Genomic DNA, 21056 nt, shown 5'->3' on the forward strand with positions numbered 1-21056 from the left:
GCTCCGGTTGAAGTACAAACACTGAAAAATTTAAATGCTTGCAAAATTCAAAATATCATATATTATATTCAACTTGATCTAAACTGAAAATTAGAGCCGATGATAAAACCTAAGGTTCCTCAACACCAAGCCTTTGAGCCCACTTGGGACCGGGCTGGCAGTGACTGCAAAAGTGCATTTGACTTTCCCAACAAACATGGCTGCCAATAAATAATGTCACATGTCGATTTTACGTGTGACGTCAAGCACTACTACAGAAGACATGTTTGACCAGAGTGAAGCCAATAGCTGCACTTGCATGGTTTGCCAGCTCTGAGAGGAACACTTTATCTGCACAGACTTTGGAATGTCCATCAGTTTTTCTCCTTCCTCTCTGAAATAAACTAATATGAGGACGTCACAGTGATGACGTTAACAGCAGCTTCTACACAGCCTGAATTGGCCACAACGGCCCTGACATTCAAGTGGGTAACTCTCGTCACTCAACGCCTCACTCGTATCAAATCAAATTGGTTGTGAACAACTTCACGCAGCCCTGCACAGTCCCAAATATCCTCGAAAACATGGCGTAAACGAGCCTCGAGAGACTGGACCTCTCTCAAAGGCTGAATACAGAAATAATTTGGAGGATTTTCCAGCTGGTCCTTATGGTGGGAGAGAGACTGCAAGCACCGCATTTTCCCTGTGTTAAAAAACATGTGCAGTCGTGGCCAAAAATATTGGCACCCTTGCACTTTTTTCAAATAATGCACCATTTCTTCCAGAAAATTGTTGAAATAAAAAAATATTTTGGTATCCACAAATGTATTTCTTTGGTTTGCAGTGCAACAAAACAAAAGCTCAAAAAATTACTAAATCTTAGCTTATTCCACACAAATCCTAAAATGGCCTGGACAATATTATTGGCACCTTTTAGAAGTTGTTAGATATAATAAGGTTTCAAGAAGGTGATTCTCCTTTAATTTGGAATTGAACTCACATGTTGTAAATTGCAGGTGCCTGCAATATGAAAATCACTCATTCAACCACTTTGAAAAGAGAAAAGGAGTCATTCTGCTGTTTTGTGTCACTGTGTGCACCGCAATGAGCATGGACAAAAGAAAGAAAACCAGAGAATTGTCTGAGGAGGTCAGACACAAGATTGCAGCCAATCATGGACAATCTCAAGACTACAAGTCCATCTCCAGAGACCTTGATGTTCCTGTGTCCACCGTACGCAATGTTATCAGGAAGTTTAAGGCCCATGGCACTGCAGCCAACCTCACTGAACGTGGCTGCAAGAGAAAATGTAATCGAAGATTGCAGCGAAGGATTTTTTGAATGGTGGAGAAAGCACCTCGATCAACTGCAAACAGATTCAAACTGATCTCCACACACAAGGCACGACAGTTTCAACTCGCACCATCCGGCGCCAACTCAATGAAAGGGAGTTCTATGGTAGGAGACCCAGAAGGACCCCACTGCTGAGAGAGAGAGAGACATAAGAAAGCCCGACTGGAGTTTGCCAAAACACACCTGAACAAGCCAAAATCCTTCTGGGAGAATGTCCTGTGGACCGATGAGACTAAATTAGAGCTTTTTGGTAAAGCACATCATCTCTATGTTTACAGAAAACAAAATGAAGCCTTCAAAGAAAAGAACACCATCTCTACAGTCAAACATGGAGGAGGTTCAGTGATGTTTTAGGGTTGTTGTGCTGCCTCTGGCACTGGGTGCCTTGAATGTGTGCATGGCATCATGAAATCAGGAGATTATGAAGGCATTTCGGAGCACAATGTTCAACCCAGTATCAGAAAGCTGGGTCTCCGTTGAAGGTAATGGGTCTTGCAGCAGGACAATGACCCCAAACACACTTCAAAATGCACCCAGGAATGGTTCAACACAAAACGCTGGACTGTTCTGAAGTGGCCAGCAATGAGTTCAGATCTAAATCTCATTGAACACCTGTGGGGAGATCTGAAAACAGCAGTTTGGAGAAAGCACCCTTCAAATCTGGGAGAACTGGAGCAGTTTACACAAGAAGAGGGGGCCAAACTGCCAGTAGAGAAGTGTAGGAAGCTCATTCATAGCTAGAGGAAGTGCTTGACTGCAGTTATTTTGTCCAAAGGCTGTGATACCAAATATTAAGTACAGGGTGTCAATAATTCTGACAATGCCATTTCTTTATATTTTCTTATTTGAAAGGACATATTAAGTACTGAATCAAAAACAAAGGTTCTGTAATATCAACAATGCAATAAATAATTGTGGAGACCAAATACTTTCATCAATTTCAACTTATTTTTCGAGAAAATTGTAAGTTATTTGAAAAAAAGTGGAAGGGTGCCAATATTTTTGGCCACAACTGTATATGTGTAGTTATGTAGTGTATATGTTTTTAATGTCTTTCTTGATTTTTTTCAATCATACTGAAGAGCACCATTTGACATAAGTATGCTATTCCAACACTCAATAAAAGTTTTAAAAGAAATAGAAAAATGATGCATTTTTTTAAATGCAATATTTAACCGACTGTATTTTAATAGGCCCACATTAACTTTTAGAATTTATTTTCCTCATATTAAGACAAATTGGCCAAAGAAAGCATCAAAACAAAACCTTCTGCACTTTGAGGACTATTACGAAGTGCTTGCAGTGTTAGCAGTATTAAAATGACTACTTTGTTACACCTCTCATATTTGAAATGTTGCAATGCATCTCATGAAGTTCTCACACAAGAGACAAGAAGAAAAAGACATAAAACAACCCCCGTGGTTTTAGTAATTTTGCTGTACAGAGTTAAAGGCCGTCAATCAGCCATCTTTGGTCGAATTACAAAACAAAATATTCTGCATATGTATACTCTCATGTGTTGGCTTTGTGCCAAATTTGAACACAATCATGCATGTCGAGAAATGGTTGGGCACAGGTTTAAGTAACAAAATGGCCGTCAGTCGGCCATATTGGATCTGATCTCGGGGAAAAAAAGGCACGCTTATGTAAGGCATCATTACTTATCTGTGTGCCAAGTTGGAACAACATCAGTAAATGCATGTCTGAGAAATGGTTGAGAACGTGTTCAATGTCAGGTTTTCTTACAACTAATATGGTGGCCGTCTACCAGTCAGCCATCTTTGATCAGATCGCAAATAAAAGTCAGGGGCACGTGTATACCATCATGTACTGTGCTTGTGCCACGTACGAACAGAATTGGTCCATACATCTCCGAGATATGGTTGCGGACGCATGCACACACACGGACGGACAGATGGATGGCCGGATGGACGAGACCAATCCATAAGCCCCCGTTTTGGATTAAGTCCAACGGGGGGCTCAAAACGCTTCTCCAGGTGCTGAAGACTTATGGTATTTATTTTTGTGTGTCTGGCCAAAATATATTGAGCAAAGATTGATGATGTGTCTTTACTTAAAACAAAAATAAAACACTTCCAAGCATCCTTTGTATAATGTTGGTAGGACAACCGCAAAGTTTGAACACTTTTGCATTGACAATCTCAGAATTCCAGAAGAGTCAGAATTCCCACACGCTGAGAAAGTGTGACCTTCAATTTGAGCACTCAGATTTTGGCCTTTGGTTAAAAAAACTGCTGTTGTGATAAGCACAATCAATACTGAAATTAAACACGTCTAACTCCTTGAGCATATAGATACCATGGATACAATATCCTCCATGTTAATGCCATGTTATCAACTGTGTGTAGAATACAAAGTACATGTCTTACTGCCATGACAATTGGAAACTAAGATTAGTGTAAAGAAATCTGCGGTACTTAGAGAGCTGGGTAGTCCCAGAGAGGAGTTTTTTGGGGCTCAATAAATCATACCCTTGAAAGTGTGAGCGGCATGTTAAAATCCCGACCACCTTGTAAACGGAACCCCCAGGGTGGAGAAGCCTCCAATTTTGCAGTGTATTTGCTCATGATGCCTGTTCACCTGGTGAGGGGAGAGATTGAAGGAGGGTGACAAAGACAATGTCATCACAAAAAGTTTCACACTATTCACTTACGAGAAACGAAAAACAGTTTTACCTGGCTTGGCTGAAATAAATGTCCATTTTGTGTAGAATCACCTTATCAACATATACGAATGTAATTCCATATTGCTAAAACATCAGTACAGCGAAGCAGTGTTCCACAAAAAAAAAAAAAAAAAATTGTGGATAATCAACCAACTTCCACATTGGTACTAGTAAACACTGTTATTAAGATGCTCCTTGACACTCGAGTTATTAATATGAAATTAGATTAGAGAGATAGAGATATGGAATGCTGAAGCTGCTTGAAAACATGTGTCCTGAAATGGTTTTGCTTACATGTGCTAAGGATGTATAAATTGCAGAATCATGGAACAAGTGAGAACATGCTGCAGGGGTGTACCTTGAGAAATAGGTGAAAGTTGATCAACTTCCCTGCAAATTTAAATTTTGTTAAATTAAAAGTCAACAACCATGAATATTCATATTTATAGGCATTCTAATCAAATGCATTTATTACACAGATGAGAATATGGCAGGATTTTTGACCGCCATAAACACATTTCCTGGCCTTGGCTTACTTTACACAAGTGTATTTCTAAAAAAAAATTAGGCTGAGGAAAAGCACGACGATGCTAGATAAGAGGTATAAACATCCTGACAAAGCTGGTGGGAAGCAAGCAAAACTCGATCAAGCAGTTGGATGGATAAGTGGGCAATGACAGAGGGAGAAGAGTAAGAGATGAAGAGAGATGAAGAGAGATGAAGAGAGACAAATACAACAAGATACAACAGAGCAAGAGACAAAGAGAGCAAGAGGAAAAGAGAGCAAGAGACAAAGAGAGCAAGAGATGAAGAGAGCAAGGGATGAAGAGAGCAAGAGACAAGAAAGCAAGAGATGAAGAGAACATGAAAGACGATGAGAGCAAGAGATGATGAGATGAAGAGATGAAGAGATCAAGAAAATGATGACAGCAAGAGACGAAGAGAGCAATAAATGATGAGAGAAAGACAAAGAAAGCAAGAAAGATGATGAGAGCAAGAGACGAGAGAGCAAGAAACAAAGAGAGCAAAAGATGAAGAGAGCAAGAGATGAGAGAGCAAGAGATGAGAGAGCAAGAGATGAGAGAGCAAGAACCAAAGAGAGAAAAAGATGAATAGACCAAGAGATTAAGAGAGCAAGAGATGAAGAGAGCAAGAGATGAAGAGAGCAAGAGATGAAGAGAGCAAGAGATGAAGAGAGCAAGAGATGAAGAGAGCAAGAGACGAGAGAGCAAGAAACAAAGAGAGCAAAAGATGAATAGACCAAGAGATTAAGAGAGCAAGAGATGAGAGAGCAAGAGATGAAGAGAGCAAGAGACGAGAGAGCAAGAAACAAAGAGAGCAAAAGATGAATAGACCAAGAGATTAAGAGAGCAAGAGATGAAGAGAGCAAGAGATGAAGAGAGCAAGAGATGAAGAGAGCAAGAGATGAAGAGAGCAAGAGATTAAGAGAGCAAGAGATGAAGAGAGCAAGAGATGAAGAGAGCAAGAGATGAAGAGAGCAAGAGATGAAGAGAGCAAGAGACGAGAGAGCAAGAAACAAAGAGAGCAAAAGATGAATAGACCAAGAGATTAAGAGAGCAAGAGATGAGAGAGCAAGAGATGAGAGAGCAAGAGATGAGAGAGCAAGAGATGAGAGAGCAAGAGATGAAGAGAGCAAGAGATGAAGAGAGCAAGAGACGAGAGAGCAAGAAACAAAGAGAGCAAAAGATGAATAGACCAAGAGATTAAGAGAGCAAGAGATGAGAGAGCAAGAGATGAGAGAGCAAGAGATGAGAGAGCAAGAGATGAGAGAGCAAGAAACAAAGAGAGAAAAAGATGAATAGACCAAGAGATTAAGAGAGCAAAAGATGAAGAGAGCAAGAGATGAAGAGAGCAAGAGATGAAGAGAGCAAGAGATGAAGAGAGCAAGAGATGAAGAGAGCAAGAGATGAAGAGAGCAAGAGATGAAGAGAGCAAGAGATGAGAGAGCAAGAGATGAAGAGAGCAAGAGATGAGAGAGCAAGAGATGAGAGAGCAAGAAACAAAGAGAGAAAAAGATGAATAGACCAAGAGATTAAGAGAGCAAAAGATGAAGAGAGCAAGAGATGAAGAGAGCAAGAGATGAAGAGAGCAAGAGATGAAGAGAGCAAGAGATGAAGAGAGCAAGAGATGAAGAGAGCAAGAGACAAGAAAGCAAGAGATGAAGAGAGCAAGAGATGAAGAGAACATGAAAGACGATGAGAGCAAGAGATGAAGAGATCAACAGATGAAGAGAACATGAAAGACGATGAGAGCAAGAGATGAAGAGAGCAAGAGACAAGAAAGCAAGAGATGAAGAGATCTACAGATGAAGAGAACATGAAAGACGATGAGAGCAAGAGATGATGAGATCAAGAGATGAAGAGATCAAGAAAAATAATGAGAGCGAGAGACGAAGAGAGCAATAAATGATGAGAGAAAGACAAAGAAAGCAAGAAACAAAGAGAGCAAGAAAGACGATGAGATCAAGAGGCAAGAAACAAAGAGAGCAAAAGATGAATAGACCAAGAGATTAAGAGAGCAAGAGATGAGAGAGCAAAAGATGAATAGACCAAGAGATTAAGAGAGCAAGAGATTAAGAGAGCAAGAGATGAGAGAGCAAAAGATGAATAGACCATGAGATTAAGAGAGCAAGAGATTAAGAGAGCAAAAGATGAATAGACCAAGAGATTAAGAGAGCAAAAGATGAATAGACCAAGAGATTAAGAGAGCAAAAGATGAATAGACCAAGAGATTAAGAGAGCAAGAGATTAAGAGAGCAAGAGATTAAGAGAGCAAAAGATGAATAGACCAAGAGATTAAGAGAGCAAAAGATGAATAGACCAAGAGATTAAGAGAGCAAGAGATTAAGAGAGCAAAAGATGAATAGACCAAGAGATTAAGAGAGCAAAAGATGAATAGACCAAGAGATTAAGAGAGCAAGAGATTAAGAGAGCCAAAGATGAGAGAGCAAGACACAAAGAGAGCAAGAAAAAAAGCGAGCAAGAAACAAGGAGAGCAAGAAACCAGGAGAGCAAGAGACAAGACAGCAAGAGATGAAGACATAAAGAGAGGAAGAGAGGAAGATATGGAGAGAGCAGAAAAGATGATGAGAGCAAGAAAGAGAGAGGGAGAGGGAGAGAGAGTCTTTAGGTACGAGGAATGTTCAGAGGAGCGAATGTGAGGAGGGTTGATGTCAACAGACATTATCATGGTTGGTTAAGAAAGATGACAGGATATGGTGATGTACTGTAACTTTGAAGTTCTGGAGGGAAGAGTGGGACGAAATGACAGAGTGAAGGTGAGCAGTCGAGATTTAGAAAAGTAAACGCACGGTGACTGGAAGAATTAGAACTCCTTCAAAACCCCTTTCCCTTCCCTCTCTACTCCCACACTCCACGAGTCCTCCTTCCATTCTCTCTCATCTCATCCTTTTCTCAACTGTGACAACAATCCCCAAACACCACGTACATTAAAAAAAAATTAATGGCTGTAACATCAGCGAATACTCCTTTGTCGCTAATCACCAAACTCAACATCCATCTCCTAAATATTTGCTGCCTCAAACTTTCTCACCCGCATTCTTCATTTTAACGTAATCCCCCCCAACCCATGAGCTGGTGTTGTCTATATTTGGCCATGGAGAGTGCTGCAGCTCTGTGATTCAATGCCACAAGAAAGCCCACCCAGAAAGCCAGCCAGCAATGTTGATCGAAAAGAAGGAAGCGTCGTGCCCAGACAGGACTGATAGTTATCCACTATGACCTTTCCACTTTTCAAACTGATGTTGATTCAATTCTAGAATGATGGAAAAGAAGCCTGAGCTTGAGGTGCTGTTGGGAGAAAAAGCACAAACATTGGTTTGTGTGAGAGAATGGAGTATCTTTATTTTTTCTTTTTTCTTTTTTTTATACTGAATCGAGGCTCGTGAAAGAGCTAACATTTACTTCACAAACAAATCAACCAGACAAACAAAATATATAAAAAGAGGGAGCGGAAGACAAGATGGGGAGAGAAGGGGAAGCACACAAACACAACATTTGAGAGCAGGGAGACGTGTGGAAGGGAGAGGGCTTGGGGGGAGGAGGCGTGGGAAGGGGGGGGGGGGGAGGGAGAAGTATAAAACACAACGACACCAAGGAATTCCAGGACAGAAGTTGGTATTTCAAAAAAGTGGATTTGGGGTGAAATTAGCGGGGGTAGAAAAGATTAAGCTTTTGGATGAGGGAAGATAAGAGATGGTGGTGAACAGCTGTTTTAAAGACCTGGAGGGTGGAGTGGGATTGAAGAGAGTGAGGGAGTTTGTTCCAGAGGCGGGAGAAAAGAGGAATGAAGGAGTGAAGGTGAGCAGAGAGTCTTGATTTTGGCAGTTTAATCATAAGAGGGTTGCAGGCAGATCTTGTGCGACCTGTAGGAATACTTGCGGGACAGAGCCCAGAGAGCTGGCGGGGGGCAAGGCCAGAGAGGAGTCGGTAAAAGACAGAAAGACCACCAACCTGCCTGCGGTGAGTGAGTGAGAAGCCCTTGGAGTTAGCTTCATCGCGGGAGATTCCAATGATTCTGAATGCTTTGGTTTCAACAGCGTGAAGACGAGCTAGGTGTGAGGCAGGAGCACCAGCCCAGAGGGGAGAGCAGTATTCCATTGAGCTGCAGATGAAAGCCTTGTATGTGGTGAGGAGCTTAGGTTTGCCAAGGAAGGACTCCGCACGACGGAGGATGCCCAGTCGGTGACTGGCTTTGGAGGCCAGATTTGAAATGTAGTTTTCCCAGGAAAGATCATGGCAGATAGTGAGACCCAAAAGCTTGAGTGACAGAACTTCTTGGAGAGGATTATTCAGAAAGTGGATGGGAGGGTTGTCCAGTCGGTCTTTTCAGAGAGACACCGTAAGAGTGTGAGATTTGTCAGGATTGAAAGACATGTTCCACTTGTTTGCCCAGTCTGTGATTTTGTCCAGGTCTGCAGAGAGTGAGGAGGCTGCAGACTGCCGATCTGAGGGATGAAGAATGGAGCGACAGAGAGTAAAGTCATCAGCAAAGAGATAGAGAGGATTTTCAAGAGAGTCAGAGAGATCATTGATGAAGACCAGAAAAAGCACAGGGCCCAGAACACTGCCTTGGGGAACTCCAGGCTGAACAGGAAGAGGAGATGAGAGAAACCCATTCAGGTTCATTCAGGTTCCGCCAGCCATGCATGGAGATTTCCATGGATACCAAAAGAGGAGAGTTTGGTGAGCAGAGCGGGGTGCCAGACCGTATCGAAGGCATGTGATATGTCAAGGGAGACTGCTCTAATTTCCTGTTTGGCATTGAGGACCTCCATCCATTGTTGAGAAAGCAGAAGCAGCATGTCCAGAGTAGAGTGACCAGGTCTGAAACCAAATTGATGATCAGAGATCAAGCCATTGGAGAAGAGGAAAGATTTCATATCTGAAGCAATGACGGATTCCATGACTTTGCTGATAATTGGGAGAAGGCTGATTGGTCTGTAGTTGCTGGGATCTGTTTTTGCACCTTTTTTGTGCAAAGCGGTGATGTTGGCAGATTTCCAAGCAGATGGAAGATGACCTTGAGCAAAAGAGGGGGTGAAGAGAACAGAGAGAGGGAGTGAAAGAGCAGAACAGGATTTTAGGACCCGTGGGCTGATGCCGTCAGGTCCAGTTGCAGAATCAGAGTCGAGGGTTGACAGAAACTTTTCCACCTTGTCAGGAGGAAAGGACACAGAGCTGGGTACGACTGGGTACGGTGGGTACAGAGAGGGATGGGTTTGGGACACAAGATTTAGAGGCAAACACGGAGTTGAGGCATTCAGCTTTTTCACGTGCGGTGTCAGCCATGTGGCCATTTGAGGTGAGGGGAGAGGATGGAGGGGGAACAAACACCAGAAACAGATTTGACCAGATGCCACCAGGATTTGGAAGAGGGAGACAGATAAGAGAGTTCGGTCCTGAGAACGGAGAGATATTGTTTCCTGGCTCTCTTGAGGATGGACACACACTTGTTTCGGGCTTGGTGAAAGGAAATGAGATTTCCTTCCGTTGGATTTGCTTTCCAGGAGACTAAAAGTGTGTGTGTGTGAAAAGTGTGTGTGTGTTTATCTTCGATAAACAGAAGGAAAAACACGAACATTTTGTTTGAAAGAACAGGTAGATGGCAATTCCTTATTCTCTGGATGCACATCATGGTTTACGGGGAACGTAGAGGTACGCACACTCATCTCTCTCTCAATAAACTGTCATCTTAATGTTTCATGGGCAGGGTGATTCATCAATATGTGTGCCATCTCTCAGATGGGAGCTTAACTGAGATTCCGTCTGCCGGACTGTCGGCATTAGTTGGTGGAAGGTAAAGATCCCACGAACACCTTCGTAAAGAGTTGGCGAACTATCGATGGCACCATGGGCAGAAAAATCCAAAATCCCTGTCCTAACCTCAGGTCCTCTACCAAGGGGGTTGCTGAGCACTTCAGCTGGGCATGTAGATTAATAGTTGCAGTAGTAGTAGAAGTAGTAGATTTATCAAACAATTTATGAATGTAGGGCCATATTACCTTAGATGTTAGTTCTGTTAGCTATTTCTGATAAAGTGACCAAGATGTTAATGTTGTTAAAACTCTAAATATTCCAATTTTAAAACCAATATCTTGCCAACATTTCATTTGAATCGGCTTCCCTTTATGCTTTCCGAACCTCTCGTCTAATTGACTTATAAATAAGCCTTTAATGTCGTGAAGTGTGAAATAGTGAGACAGCCAGTGTAAGTAGTAGTAACAAATCTTTAAACCGTGGGTGTTCAAAACTATGTTAAAAAGTCTAGCTGTGCTCGTAAAATGTTATAACTGTAAAGTATAGTTCCACGTCATCGTATGTCCATAAAGAGCGCCAGCTTGCAAACAATTTCTCAAGCAGATAGATTTGTCATGTGCTTATTGATTCATTGCTACTTGTATGAAGCATCGTCTCCCGCAACGAGTTCTGTAGTATCTCAAGTCACCAGGCATAAAGTATCTCAAGTCACCAGACATGTAGTATCTCAAGTCACCAGACATGTAGTATCTCAAGTCACCAGACATGTAGTATCTCAAGTCACCAGACATGTAGTATCTCAAGTCACCAGACATGAAGTATCTCAAGTCACCAGACATGTAGTATCTCAAGTCACCAGACATGTAGTATCTCAAGTCACCAGACATGTAGTATCTCAAGTCACCAGACATGAAGTATTACAAACAATTTCTCAAGCAGATAGATTTGTCATGTGCTTATTGATTCATTGCTACTTGTATGAAGCATCGTCTCCCACAACGAGTTCTGTAGTATCTCAAGAAGACATGAAGTATCTCAAGTCACCAGACATGAAGTATCTCAAGTCACCAGACATGTAGTATCTCAAGTCACCAGACATGTAGTATCTCAAGTCACCAGACATGTAGTATCTCAAGTCACCAGACATGAAGAATCTCAAGTCACCAGACATGAAGCATCTCAAGTCACCAGACATGAAGTATCTCAAGTCACCAGACATGAAGTATCTCAGGCCACCAGACATGAAGTATCTCAAGCCACCAGACATGAAGTATCTCAAGTCACCAGACATGAAGTATCTCAAGTCACCAGACATGAAGTATCTCAAGTCACCAGACATGAAGTATCTCAAGTCACCAGACATGAAGTATCTCAAGTCACCAGACATGAAGTATCTCAGGCCACCAGACATGAAGTATCTCAGGCCACCAGACATGAAGTATCTCAAGTCACCAGACATGAAGTATCTCAAGTCACCAGACATGAAGTATCTCAAGTCACCAGACATGAAGTATCTCAAGTCACCAGACATGAAGGATCTCAAGTCGCCAGAAGTGCACGCGAGCTAAATTGCAAGAACGAATAAAAGTCACTCCTCTAAACTTACATGCTTATCCTGGGGCAGGCTTCTGCTGATGGCACACGACGAGTTTGGTTCGAACTTGAAGTTGCTCTAGTTCAGAACTTGCCAAGTGGAGTCAAGGCTTACTCAACACAACACCTACCGATGCACTGTGGCCTGCTCAGACCGCAGGATAAGGTTAGACGCTGAGTTCGCCCAGTACTGAGTTATCATCCTCTGTTAGAATCCACACATTATTTTTAGCATGACTAATTCTGCCATGCTGTTTTACAAATATGGTAAATCTCAATACACCGGTGTCGGGGAGTGGGAGGTAGGGCTGGGGGTGATACAAGGGCGTTCTCTGCATATACATGTGAGACGAGACCTCCTTTTCATCATCTCGAGCACTCCTGGTCACCTTAAAAGGTCATGCCGTTTCAAAACTTGGTAAAGTTTGAAAAAAAACTCAGCATCCACTTAACATTTTCTGCGGGACTAAAGCACACGGCAGCATAAAACATTTTGTGTGATGCGCACACATTCAGTGCAAGCATATGGTGGTCCATCATGCACCGTGGGGACACGCAGACGCTCTCCGAGATGAATGCACTTAGCAGAGGTAGCTCAGTGATATCTTTAGCACATGTTTCAGTGGCTGAAGTATGTCACTTCCAATGGTAACTCGGTCTGCAATTGGCTTTCCCCTTTCAGAGTATTTCAGTTTGACAGTTCCATCAGACTGGCGGGTTCCATTGGACTGCTGCATCTATTTTCTTTCCTTGGCAACCATTACATCATGACAAAGGATCGGAAAAGAAAAACACGTGCAAAGTTTACAACTAAGTACCAGAATGCACCAGAATGAAGAAATAAGACCCAACACAACCGGGCACACAAAAAGGACAAAAAGGACAACAGGAAATATGTTTGAGAGAGTGGAATAGAGACCACAAAATAACAATCATGAAGAGGTACAGTGTGGGTTCCAACTTTTTATGTATGGCTTTTTAAAATATGGTTTTTTGAATCTCCCACGGTGAAGCTAACTCCGAGGGCCTTTCCCAAACTGCAGGCAGGTAAGTGGTCTTTCTGTCTTCTACCAACTCCTATCTGGCCTAGCTCCCCCAGCTCTATCCCCCAAATATTCCTACAGGTTGCACAAGATCTGCCAGCAACCCTCTTCTGGTGAAACTGCCAAAATCAAGAATCTCTGCTCACCTTCACTCTTTCATTCCTCTTTTCTCCCACCTCTGGAAAAAACTCTCTCACTCTCTTCAATCCCCTCATCCCTCCAGGTCTTTAAAACAGCTGTTCATCACCATCCTCCCCCATCCAAAACCTTGATCTCTTCTACCCCCGTTAATTCACCCCAGATGCACTTTTTTTGAAATACCGACTTCTTTCCTGGAAGTTCTAGCAGTGTCCATGTGTTTTATACCTCAAACCACCCCACCCCCTTTCCCATGCCTCCTTCCTCCAAGCCCTCTCCCTCCCACAGATCTTCTGATGTCCCTGTTCTCTGCTGTTGTACTTGTGTGCTTCCCCCTCTCTCTCCATCTTGTCACCCGCTCCCTTTATCATATGTTTTGTGTGTCCGATTTTTTTTGTGTGATTGATGTTAGTTCTTACACGAGCCTCGATCTTGTATGCAAAAAAAAAAAAAAAAAAGAAGAAAAAAAAAGAATTTACTTATAATCCTGGTGTTGGCTTAACGGTTAGGGTGCTGGCTTGGGATCCTGAGCTCGAATCCCAGTCAGTTGTTGAACGCCAGGGGGGTTGATCTTTCCGAGGTCGGCAAATTGAGTACCAGCTCACTGGTAATTGGGGCACTGCATCAGCGGCACAAACGCGCTTCCAGAAAAATGATGCAGCCAGCAGCCACATGCTGCATACGAAACAACAACAACTTTCCTCATCTTTGGCCAAAATCTCTTGGACAGGCAGAACTTTTTGCAGCACTGAAGAGGGATATATTGTGGACATATTGGGGATATATTGGGGATATATTGATGCCTGGCCGGATATTTTTCGATTTTTTTTTTTTTTTTTTTTTTTTTTTTTTTTTTGTATACAATATCGAGGCTCGTGAAAGAGCGAACATTAATCACACAGAAAGACAAACCGACACATAAAACATATAACATAGGGAGCGGTAGACAAGATGGGGAGAGAGGGGGAAGGACACAAACATGACATTTGAGAGCAGGGACCGAGAGACATGGAGACATCGAGAGATCTGAGAGAGGGCGAGGGCTTTGGGGGGGGGGGGCGTGGGAAGGGGGCAGTGGGAGAGGTATAAAACATATGGACACTGCCAGGACTTCCAGGAAAGAAGTTGGAATTTCAAACAAGGTGGATCTGGGGTGAATTAGCGGGGGTAGAAAAGATCAAGGTTTTGGATGGGGGAAGATAAGAGATGGTGGTGAACAGCTGTTTTAAAGACCTGGAGGGAGGAGTGGGATTGAAGGGAGTGAGGGAGTTTGTTCCAGAGGCGGGAGAAAAGAGGAATGAAAGAGTGAAGGTGAGCGGAGAGCCGAGATTTCGGCAGTTTAACCATCAGAGGGTTGCTGGCAGATCTTGTGCGACCTGTAGGAATATTTGGGGGACAGAGCACAGAGAGAGCTGGGGGTGCAAGGCCGGAGAGGAGTCGGTAGAAGACAGAAAGACCACCTACCTGCCTGCGGTGAGTGAGTGAAAGGCCCTCAGAGATAGCTTCATCGCGGGAGATTCCAATAATTCTGAAAGCTTTGGTTTCAACAGCGTGAAGCCGAGCTAGGTGTGAGGCAGGAGCACCGGCCCATAGGGGAGAACAGTATTCCATTGAGCTGCGGATGAAAGCCTTGTATGTGGTGAGGAGCTCAGGTGTGCCGAGGAAGGACTTCGCACGACGGAGGATGCCCAGTCGGCGACTGGCTTTGGAGGCCAGCTTGGAAATGTGGTTTTCCCAAGAAAGATCATGGCAGATAGTGAGACCCAAAATCTTGAGCGACAGAACTTCTTGGAGAGGATTGTTGAGAAAGTAGATGGGAGGGTTGTCCAGTCGATCTTTTCGGAGAGACATAGTAAGAGTGTGAGATTTGTCAGGATTGAAAGACATGTTCCACTTGTTTGACCAGTCTGTGATTTTGTCCAGGTCTTCAGAGAGTGAGGAGGCAGCAGACTGCCGATCTGAGGGAAGAGGAATGGAGCGGCAGAGAGTGGAGTCATCAGCAAAGAGATAGAGAGGATTTTCGAGAGAGTCAGAGAGATCATTGATGAAGACCAGAAAAAGCACGGGGCCCAGAACACTGCCTTGGGGAACTCCAGCCTGAACAGGAAGAGGAGATGAGAGAAACCCATTCAGGGCCACACGTTGACGACGACTAGAGAGGAAGTCCGCCAGCCATGCGTGGAGATTTCCATGGATACCAAAGGAGGAGAGTTTGGTGAGCAGAGCGGGGTGCCAGACCGTGTCGAAGGCACGTGATATGTCGAGGGAGACAGCTCTAATTTCCTGTTTGGCATTGAGGACCTCCATCCATTGTTGAGACAGCAGAAGCAGCATGTCCAGAGTAGAGTGACCTGGTCTGAAACCAAATTGATGATCAGAGATCAAGCCATTGGAGAAGAGGAAAGATTTCATATCAGAAGCAATGATGGATTCCATGACTTTGCTGATAATTGGGAGAAGGCTGATTGGTCTGTAGTTGCTAGGATCTGTTTTTGCACCTTTTTTGTGCAAAGCGGTGATGTTGGCTGATTTCCAAGCAGATGGCAGTTGCCCTTGAGCAAAAGAGAGGGTGAAGAGAACAGAGAGAGGGTGAGATAGAGCAGCAGAGCAGGATTTTAGGACCCGTGGGCTGATGCCGTCGGGTCCAGTTGCAGAATCAGAGTCGAGGGTTGACAGAAACTTTTCCACCTTGTCAGGAGGAAAGGACACGGAGTCCAGGAGCAGCAGGGTACGACTGGGTATGGTGGGTACAGAGAGGGATGGGTTTGGGACACAAGATTTAGAGGCAAACACAGAGTTGAGGCATTCAGCTTTAATGGCAATTCTCCCGAACAATGGGGTTTGCTAATTGAAACAAGTGAAAATTGCGATTCAGAAAGGGGAAGTGCAGCACCGACCGGCAACTAGCTTAACCATGTAATCAAAGGTGGAAGATAAATCACATCATCATCCACATGGATGCAACACCCCACATGGATGCAACACATTTCTCTGTCGGACAACATGGACCAACTTCTATCAACTCATCCAAACTCTCTCTTCCTCATATGTGGCGACTTCAACTGTCATCATGCCAGCTGGCTGGGTGTGGGTTCATCTCTCACCAGCCATGGCACCTCAGCAAAGGACTTCTGCGACTCATTGGGACTGACACAATCTGTCAATTTCACGACCCGGATCTCAGTCAATGGAGTATCTCCTCTTCTGGACTTGGTTATGACTAACTTCCCTGCAAATGTCTGCTGCTCTTCTTCTGCTCCAATCGGTTCTTCTGATCATGTGGTTGTTAAAGTGGACATCTCACTGGCCATTCTCAGAGAGCCTCCTCAGCGCCGATGAGTCTGGCATTTCACTCAGGCCGACTGGCACGGTCTGCAAGCAGCCATCAATCAACTGGACTGGTCTCCCATCTCTAATGCCTCTGACATCAATTCTTCCTGGGAATTCTTCCAAAGCAAACTGCTCTCTCTCATGCACAGATTTATCCCATCTCGTCTTCAGTTGTCTTACCCTTCCTCCCATCCATGGTACACTGAATCTTGGGGTGAGGCAGTTGCCCTGAAACAACTTGCCTTTGCGTCTTGGAAGGCAAATCCAACTGAAGGCAATCTCAGTTCCTTCCACAAAGCTCGAAACAAGTGTGTTTCTACCCTCAGGAGTGCCAGGAAGCACTATCTCTCCACACTCAAGATTGAACTCTCAAAACTGTCTCCTTCCTCCAAATCCTGGTGGCGTCTGGTCAAATCCGTTTCTGGTGTTTGTTCCCCCTCAATCCCCTCCCTTACCTCAAATGGCTACACAGTTGACACCGCACGTGACAAAGCCGAATGCCTCAACTCTGTGTTTGCCTCAAAATCTTGTGTCCCAAACCCATCTCTCTCTGTTCCCACCTTTCCCAGTCGAACCCAACTGCTCCTGGACTCTGTGTCCTTCTCTCCTGACAAGGTGGAGAAGTTTTTATCAAACCTCGACTCTGATTCTGCAACTGGACCAGATGGCATCAGCCCTCGGGTCCTAAAATCCTGCTCTGCCGCTCTATCTCACCCTCTCTCTGTTCTTTTCACCCTCTCTTTTGCTCAAGGTCATCTGCCAGCATCTTGGAAATCAGCAAACCTTACCGCTTTACACAAAAAAGGTGCAAAAACAGATCCTTGCAACTACAGACCAATCAGCCTGCTCCCAATTATCAGCAAAGTCATGGAATCCATCATTGCTTCAGATATCAAATCCTTCCTCTTCTCCAATGGCTTGATCTCTGATCATCAATTTGGATTCAGACCAGGTAATTCCACTCTGGACATGTTGCTTCTGCTGTCTCAACAATGGATGGAGGTCCTCAATGCCAAACAGGAAATCAGAGCTGTCTCACTTGACATAACACGTGCCTTCGATACGGTCTGGCACCCAGCTCTGCTCACCAAACTCACCTCCTATGGTATTCAGGGAAATCTCCACTCATGGCTTGCGGATTTCCTCTCTGGTCGTAGGCAACGTGTGGCCCTGAATGGATTTCTCTCATCTTCCCTTCCTGCTCTGGCTGGAGTTCCCCAAGGTAGTGTTCTGGGCCCTGTGCTATTTCTGGTCTTCATCAATGACCTCTCTGACTCTCTGGAAAATCCTCTCTATCTCTTTGCTGATGACTCCACTATCTGCCGCTCCATTCCTCATCCCTCAGATCGGCAGTCTGCAGCCTCCTCACTCTCTGCAGACCTGGACAAAATCACAGACTGGTCAAACAAGTGGAACATGTCTTTCAATCCTGACAAATCTCACACTCTTACAATGTCTCTCCGAAAGGACCGACTGGACAACCCTCCCATCTACTTTCTCAACAATCCTCTCCAAGAAGTTCTGTCGCTCAAGCTTTTGGGTCTCACTATCTGCCATGATCTTTCTTGGGAAAACCACATTTCCAAGCTGGCCTCCAAAGCCAGTCGCCGACTGGGCATCCTCCGTCGTGCGAAGTCCTTCCTTGGCACACCTGAGCTCCTCACCACATACAAGGCTTTCATCCGCAGCTCAATGGAATACTGTTCCCCCCTCTGGGCTGGTGCTCCTGCCTCACACCTTGCTCGGCTTCACGCTGTTGAGGCCAAAGCTTTCAGAATCATTGGAATCTCCTGCGATGTAGTCAACTCCGAGGGCCTTTCACTCACTCATCACAGGCAGGTTGGTGGTCTTTCTGTCTTCTACCGACTCCTCTCCGGCCTTGCTCACCCAGCTCTCTCTGTGCTCTGTCCCCCCAATATTCCTTCAGGTCGCACAAGATCTGCCTGCAACCCTCTTATGGTTAAACTGCCAAAGTCTAGGCTCTCTGCTCACCTTCACTCTTTCATGCCCCTTTTCTCCCGCCTCTGGAACAAACTCCCCCACTCCCTTCAATCCCACTCCTCCCTCCAGGTCTTTAAAACAGCTTTTCACCAACATCTCTTATCTTCCCCCATCGAAAACCTTGATCTTTTCTACCCCCAGTAATTCACCCCAGAGTCCTTGCAGTGTTCATATGTTTTATTCCTCTCCCACCTCCCCCCAAGTCCTCCCGATGTCCCTGCTCTCAAATGTTGTGTTTGTGTCCTTCCCCCTCTCTCCCCATCTTGTCTGCCGCTGCCCTTGTTTTTTGTGTTTCGTGTGTCGGTTTGTCTTTTTGTGTGATTAATGTTAGCTCTTTCACGAGCCTCGATCTTGTATACAAAAAAACAACAACAACAACAAAAAAAAAAAAACACCAACCATGATCATTTACAATCACACCCTGCAATTGGTGTGCAGACGTTATAAGCACCTAAAATGCTAGAACGCATCAATAGGTAATGTATTCAACACTCGGTGTTGGCTTAGCGGTTAGGGTGCCGGCTTGGGATCCTAGGATCGAATCCCGGTCGATCGCTGAATTAACACTAGGGGGGTTGACTCAGCCTGCTCATCCTTCCGAGGTCGGCAAATTTGAGTACCAGCTTGCTGGGTGAATGAGCCTGGTGTGTACCCCGGTTTAGAATAGGTACACCGTATCCCTGCGCATCGTAAGAGGCGACTATGGGTTGGCGCGAGGAAGGGCATCCGGCCATAAAAACATTACCTCAAACAGGGAACCATGAGTGTCATGGGGCCCGCAAGGCTAACCCCTGCTCTAGCGGGGAAAATGGCCTTAAAACGATCATTCATTCATTCACTCACTTTTAATGCACCTGAAGTTTTGCAAACAGACATAAACACACACACACACACACACACACACACACACACACACACACACACTTGTAGTTTTCAGTGTTAGGAGGTGTTTACAAGGATCTCAGAAATGACTCAGTCGTTCAGAAAACATGGAAACCAGAAATCCCTCAAGCCTGTAAGTAATGAAAAGGTGATGACGACCCACTTGCATCACAGGTGTATGGATATCCAGGTGTATGGATATCCAGATGAACAACTGCTGTGTTGCACCATTAGTTTTCATGTAAGTTTGGCTCAACTTTAGTTCAGTTGAGGCAAATTTGAGCGTCTAATCATTCTGTATGGTGGAACCATGAAAAACTGGCAGCACAAACTCCGATGGTGAGGCACGCTCAGGTTCGTGCTCCATAAGCAACATGCGCGCCATGACATCAATCTTTAATTGTCGATGTGGTTACATTTCAAACACCGTCACATGCACATCTCGTCTTACATCGTGTGGTGACTGCATCAATCTTGGCTGAGGCCTCCTCCTGCCCCCACAAAAAACCCCCCAGGTTCAAATAGACATTACTCATGTCTGCCACATGCTAATGAGTTCCATTCTCCTCCATAACATTCAGGGAAGGAAGTTAGTGCCTCAAAATAAAACAAATTTCGACTAAACTCAATGCCCTGCCATTATCTGCCCTTCGGTGGTGCAGCCACAACTAAAACCCCACTTCCTGGTTCACAACATGTTTGATAAAGCACTGTCATTTAACCGAGAGATGACAGGCAGTGCTGTTTGTTGTTATATTTGCGCAAGGAATTCTGATGTTGAAAATACAAGGTTTGAATCTTGAGATGATCAGAACACATCTTCCTTTTGTTTCGTCACTATTCCTTTGTTCTTGGACATGACGGTTTAATTTGCACTCATCTTCAACAAAACATCGACCTGGATAACTTATTTAGATGGCCTCTATTATTCCCACCTTCTTGTAGGGTTTGCCAGGAAAAGTTCTGTCTCAAGCCTGATTAGGCCCGACGTTCGAAAGAAGGTGACAGGAATTTGTAATTTGTTTAGGGTACCGGCAGTAACTCGCCTCCATGAGGGAAAGACCTTTGGGATCTTTAATGTCCACCAACAATCAGTGCTGACAGATGGGTCCTCAGGTTTAACGTCCTTCTGGTGGAAGGTGCACACACAGATATACGTATATAGTCACGTGAAAAAGTAAGTACACCCCATGTAAAGTTTTGACTTTTTCAACATATTTTAACATACAGCTATTTGATCTTCAGTTCAACAATATTGACAGATAAAGGTGATATAATATAACAAATATCATGAAACATTTACATTTTGTAGTCCATTGTATAATTTAAATAAACATAAATGCAAATTTCGCATGTGGAAAAAGTAAGTAAATGTAAATGTTTCATGATATTTGTTATATTATATCACCTTTATCTATCAATATTGTTGAACTGAAGATCAAATAGCTGTATGTTAAAATATGTTGAAAAAGTCAAAACTTTACATGGGGTGTACTTACTTTTTCACGTGACTATATATTGTCCCGCATATCAAACACCAGCGTGTCCACTTCTATGGCTAAGTCTTGATTCAAACCCAGGCTCGACAGATTATATAGGAAAGAGAACATAAAGCTATCCACACCTTCGACATAAAATACAGATCCGTTAGTTCCACCCTTTACAGAAAGTCAAATTGAGAACTCCTCATCCACTGATGAGCATATTTGATGTGCACTAGATCTTCGCAAAGGCATCACATGCTACCTATGC

The 21056-nt window shown here is 44.0% G+C and overlaps 1 protein-coding gene across 9 annotated transcripts in view; it reads right to left on the reverse strand.

Moving 5' to 3' along the window:
• The window catches only part of LOC137413597 (LIM domain-binding protein 3), a 135470-nt gene that overhangs the window by 96910 nt on the left and 17504 nt on the right, over positions 1-21056 (reverse strand). For all 9 annotated transcript variants that reach the window (XM_068099024.2, XM_078776656.1, XM_068099028.2 and 6 more), the window contains exon 2: positions 3825-3933. In XM_068099024.2, the coding sequence (XP_067955125.2) occupies positions 3825-3920 (96 nt within the window). In that variant the 5' untranslated portion in view covers positions 3921-3933. The remainder of the gene's footprint in view (positions 1-3824; positions 3934-21056) is intronic.

The sequence above is a fragment of the Myxine glutinosa genome, chromosome 4, assembly GCF_964187855.1.
Source record: "Myxine glutinosa chromosome 4, kmMyxGlut1.1, whole genome shotgun sequence".
Taxonomy (NCBI): domain Eukaryota; kingdom Metazoa; phylum Chordata; class Myxini; order Myxiniformes; family Myxinidae; genus Myxine; species Myxine glutinosa.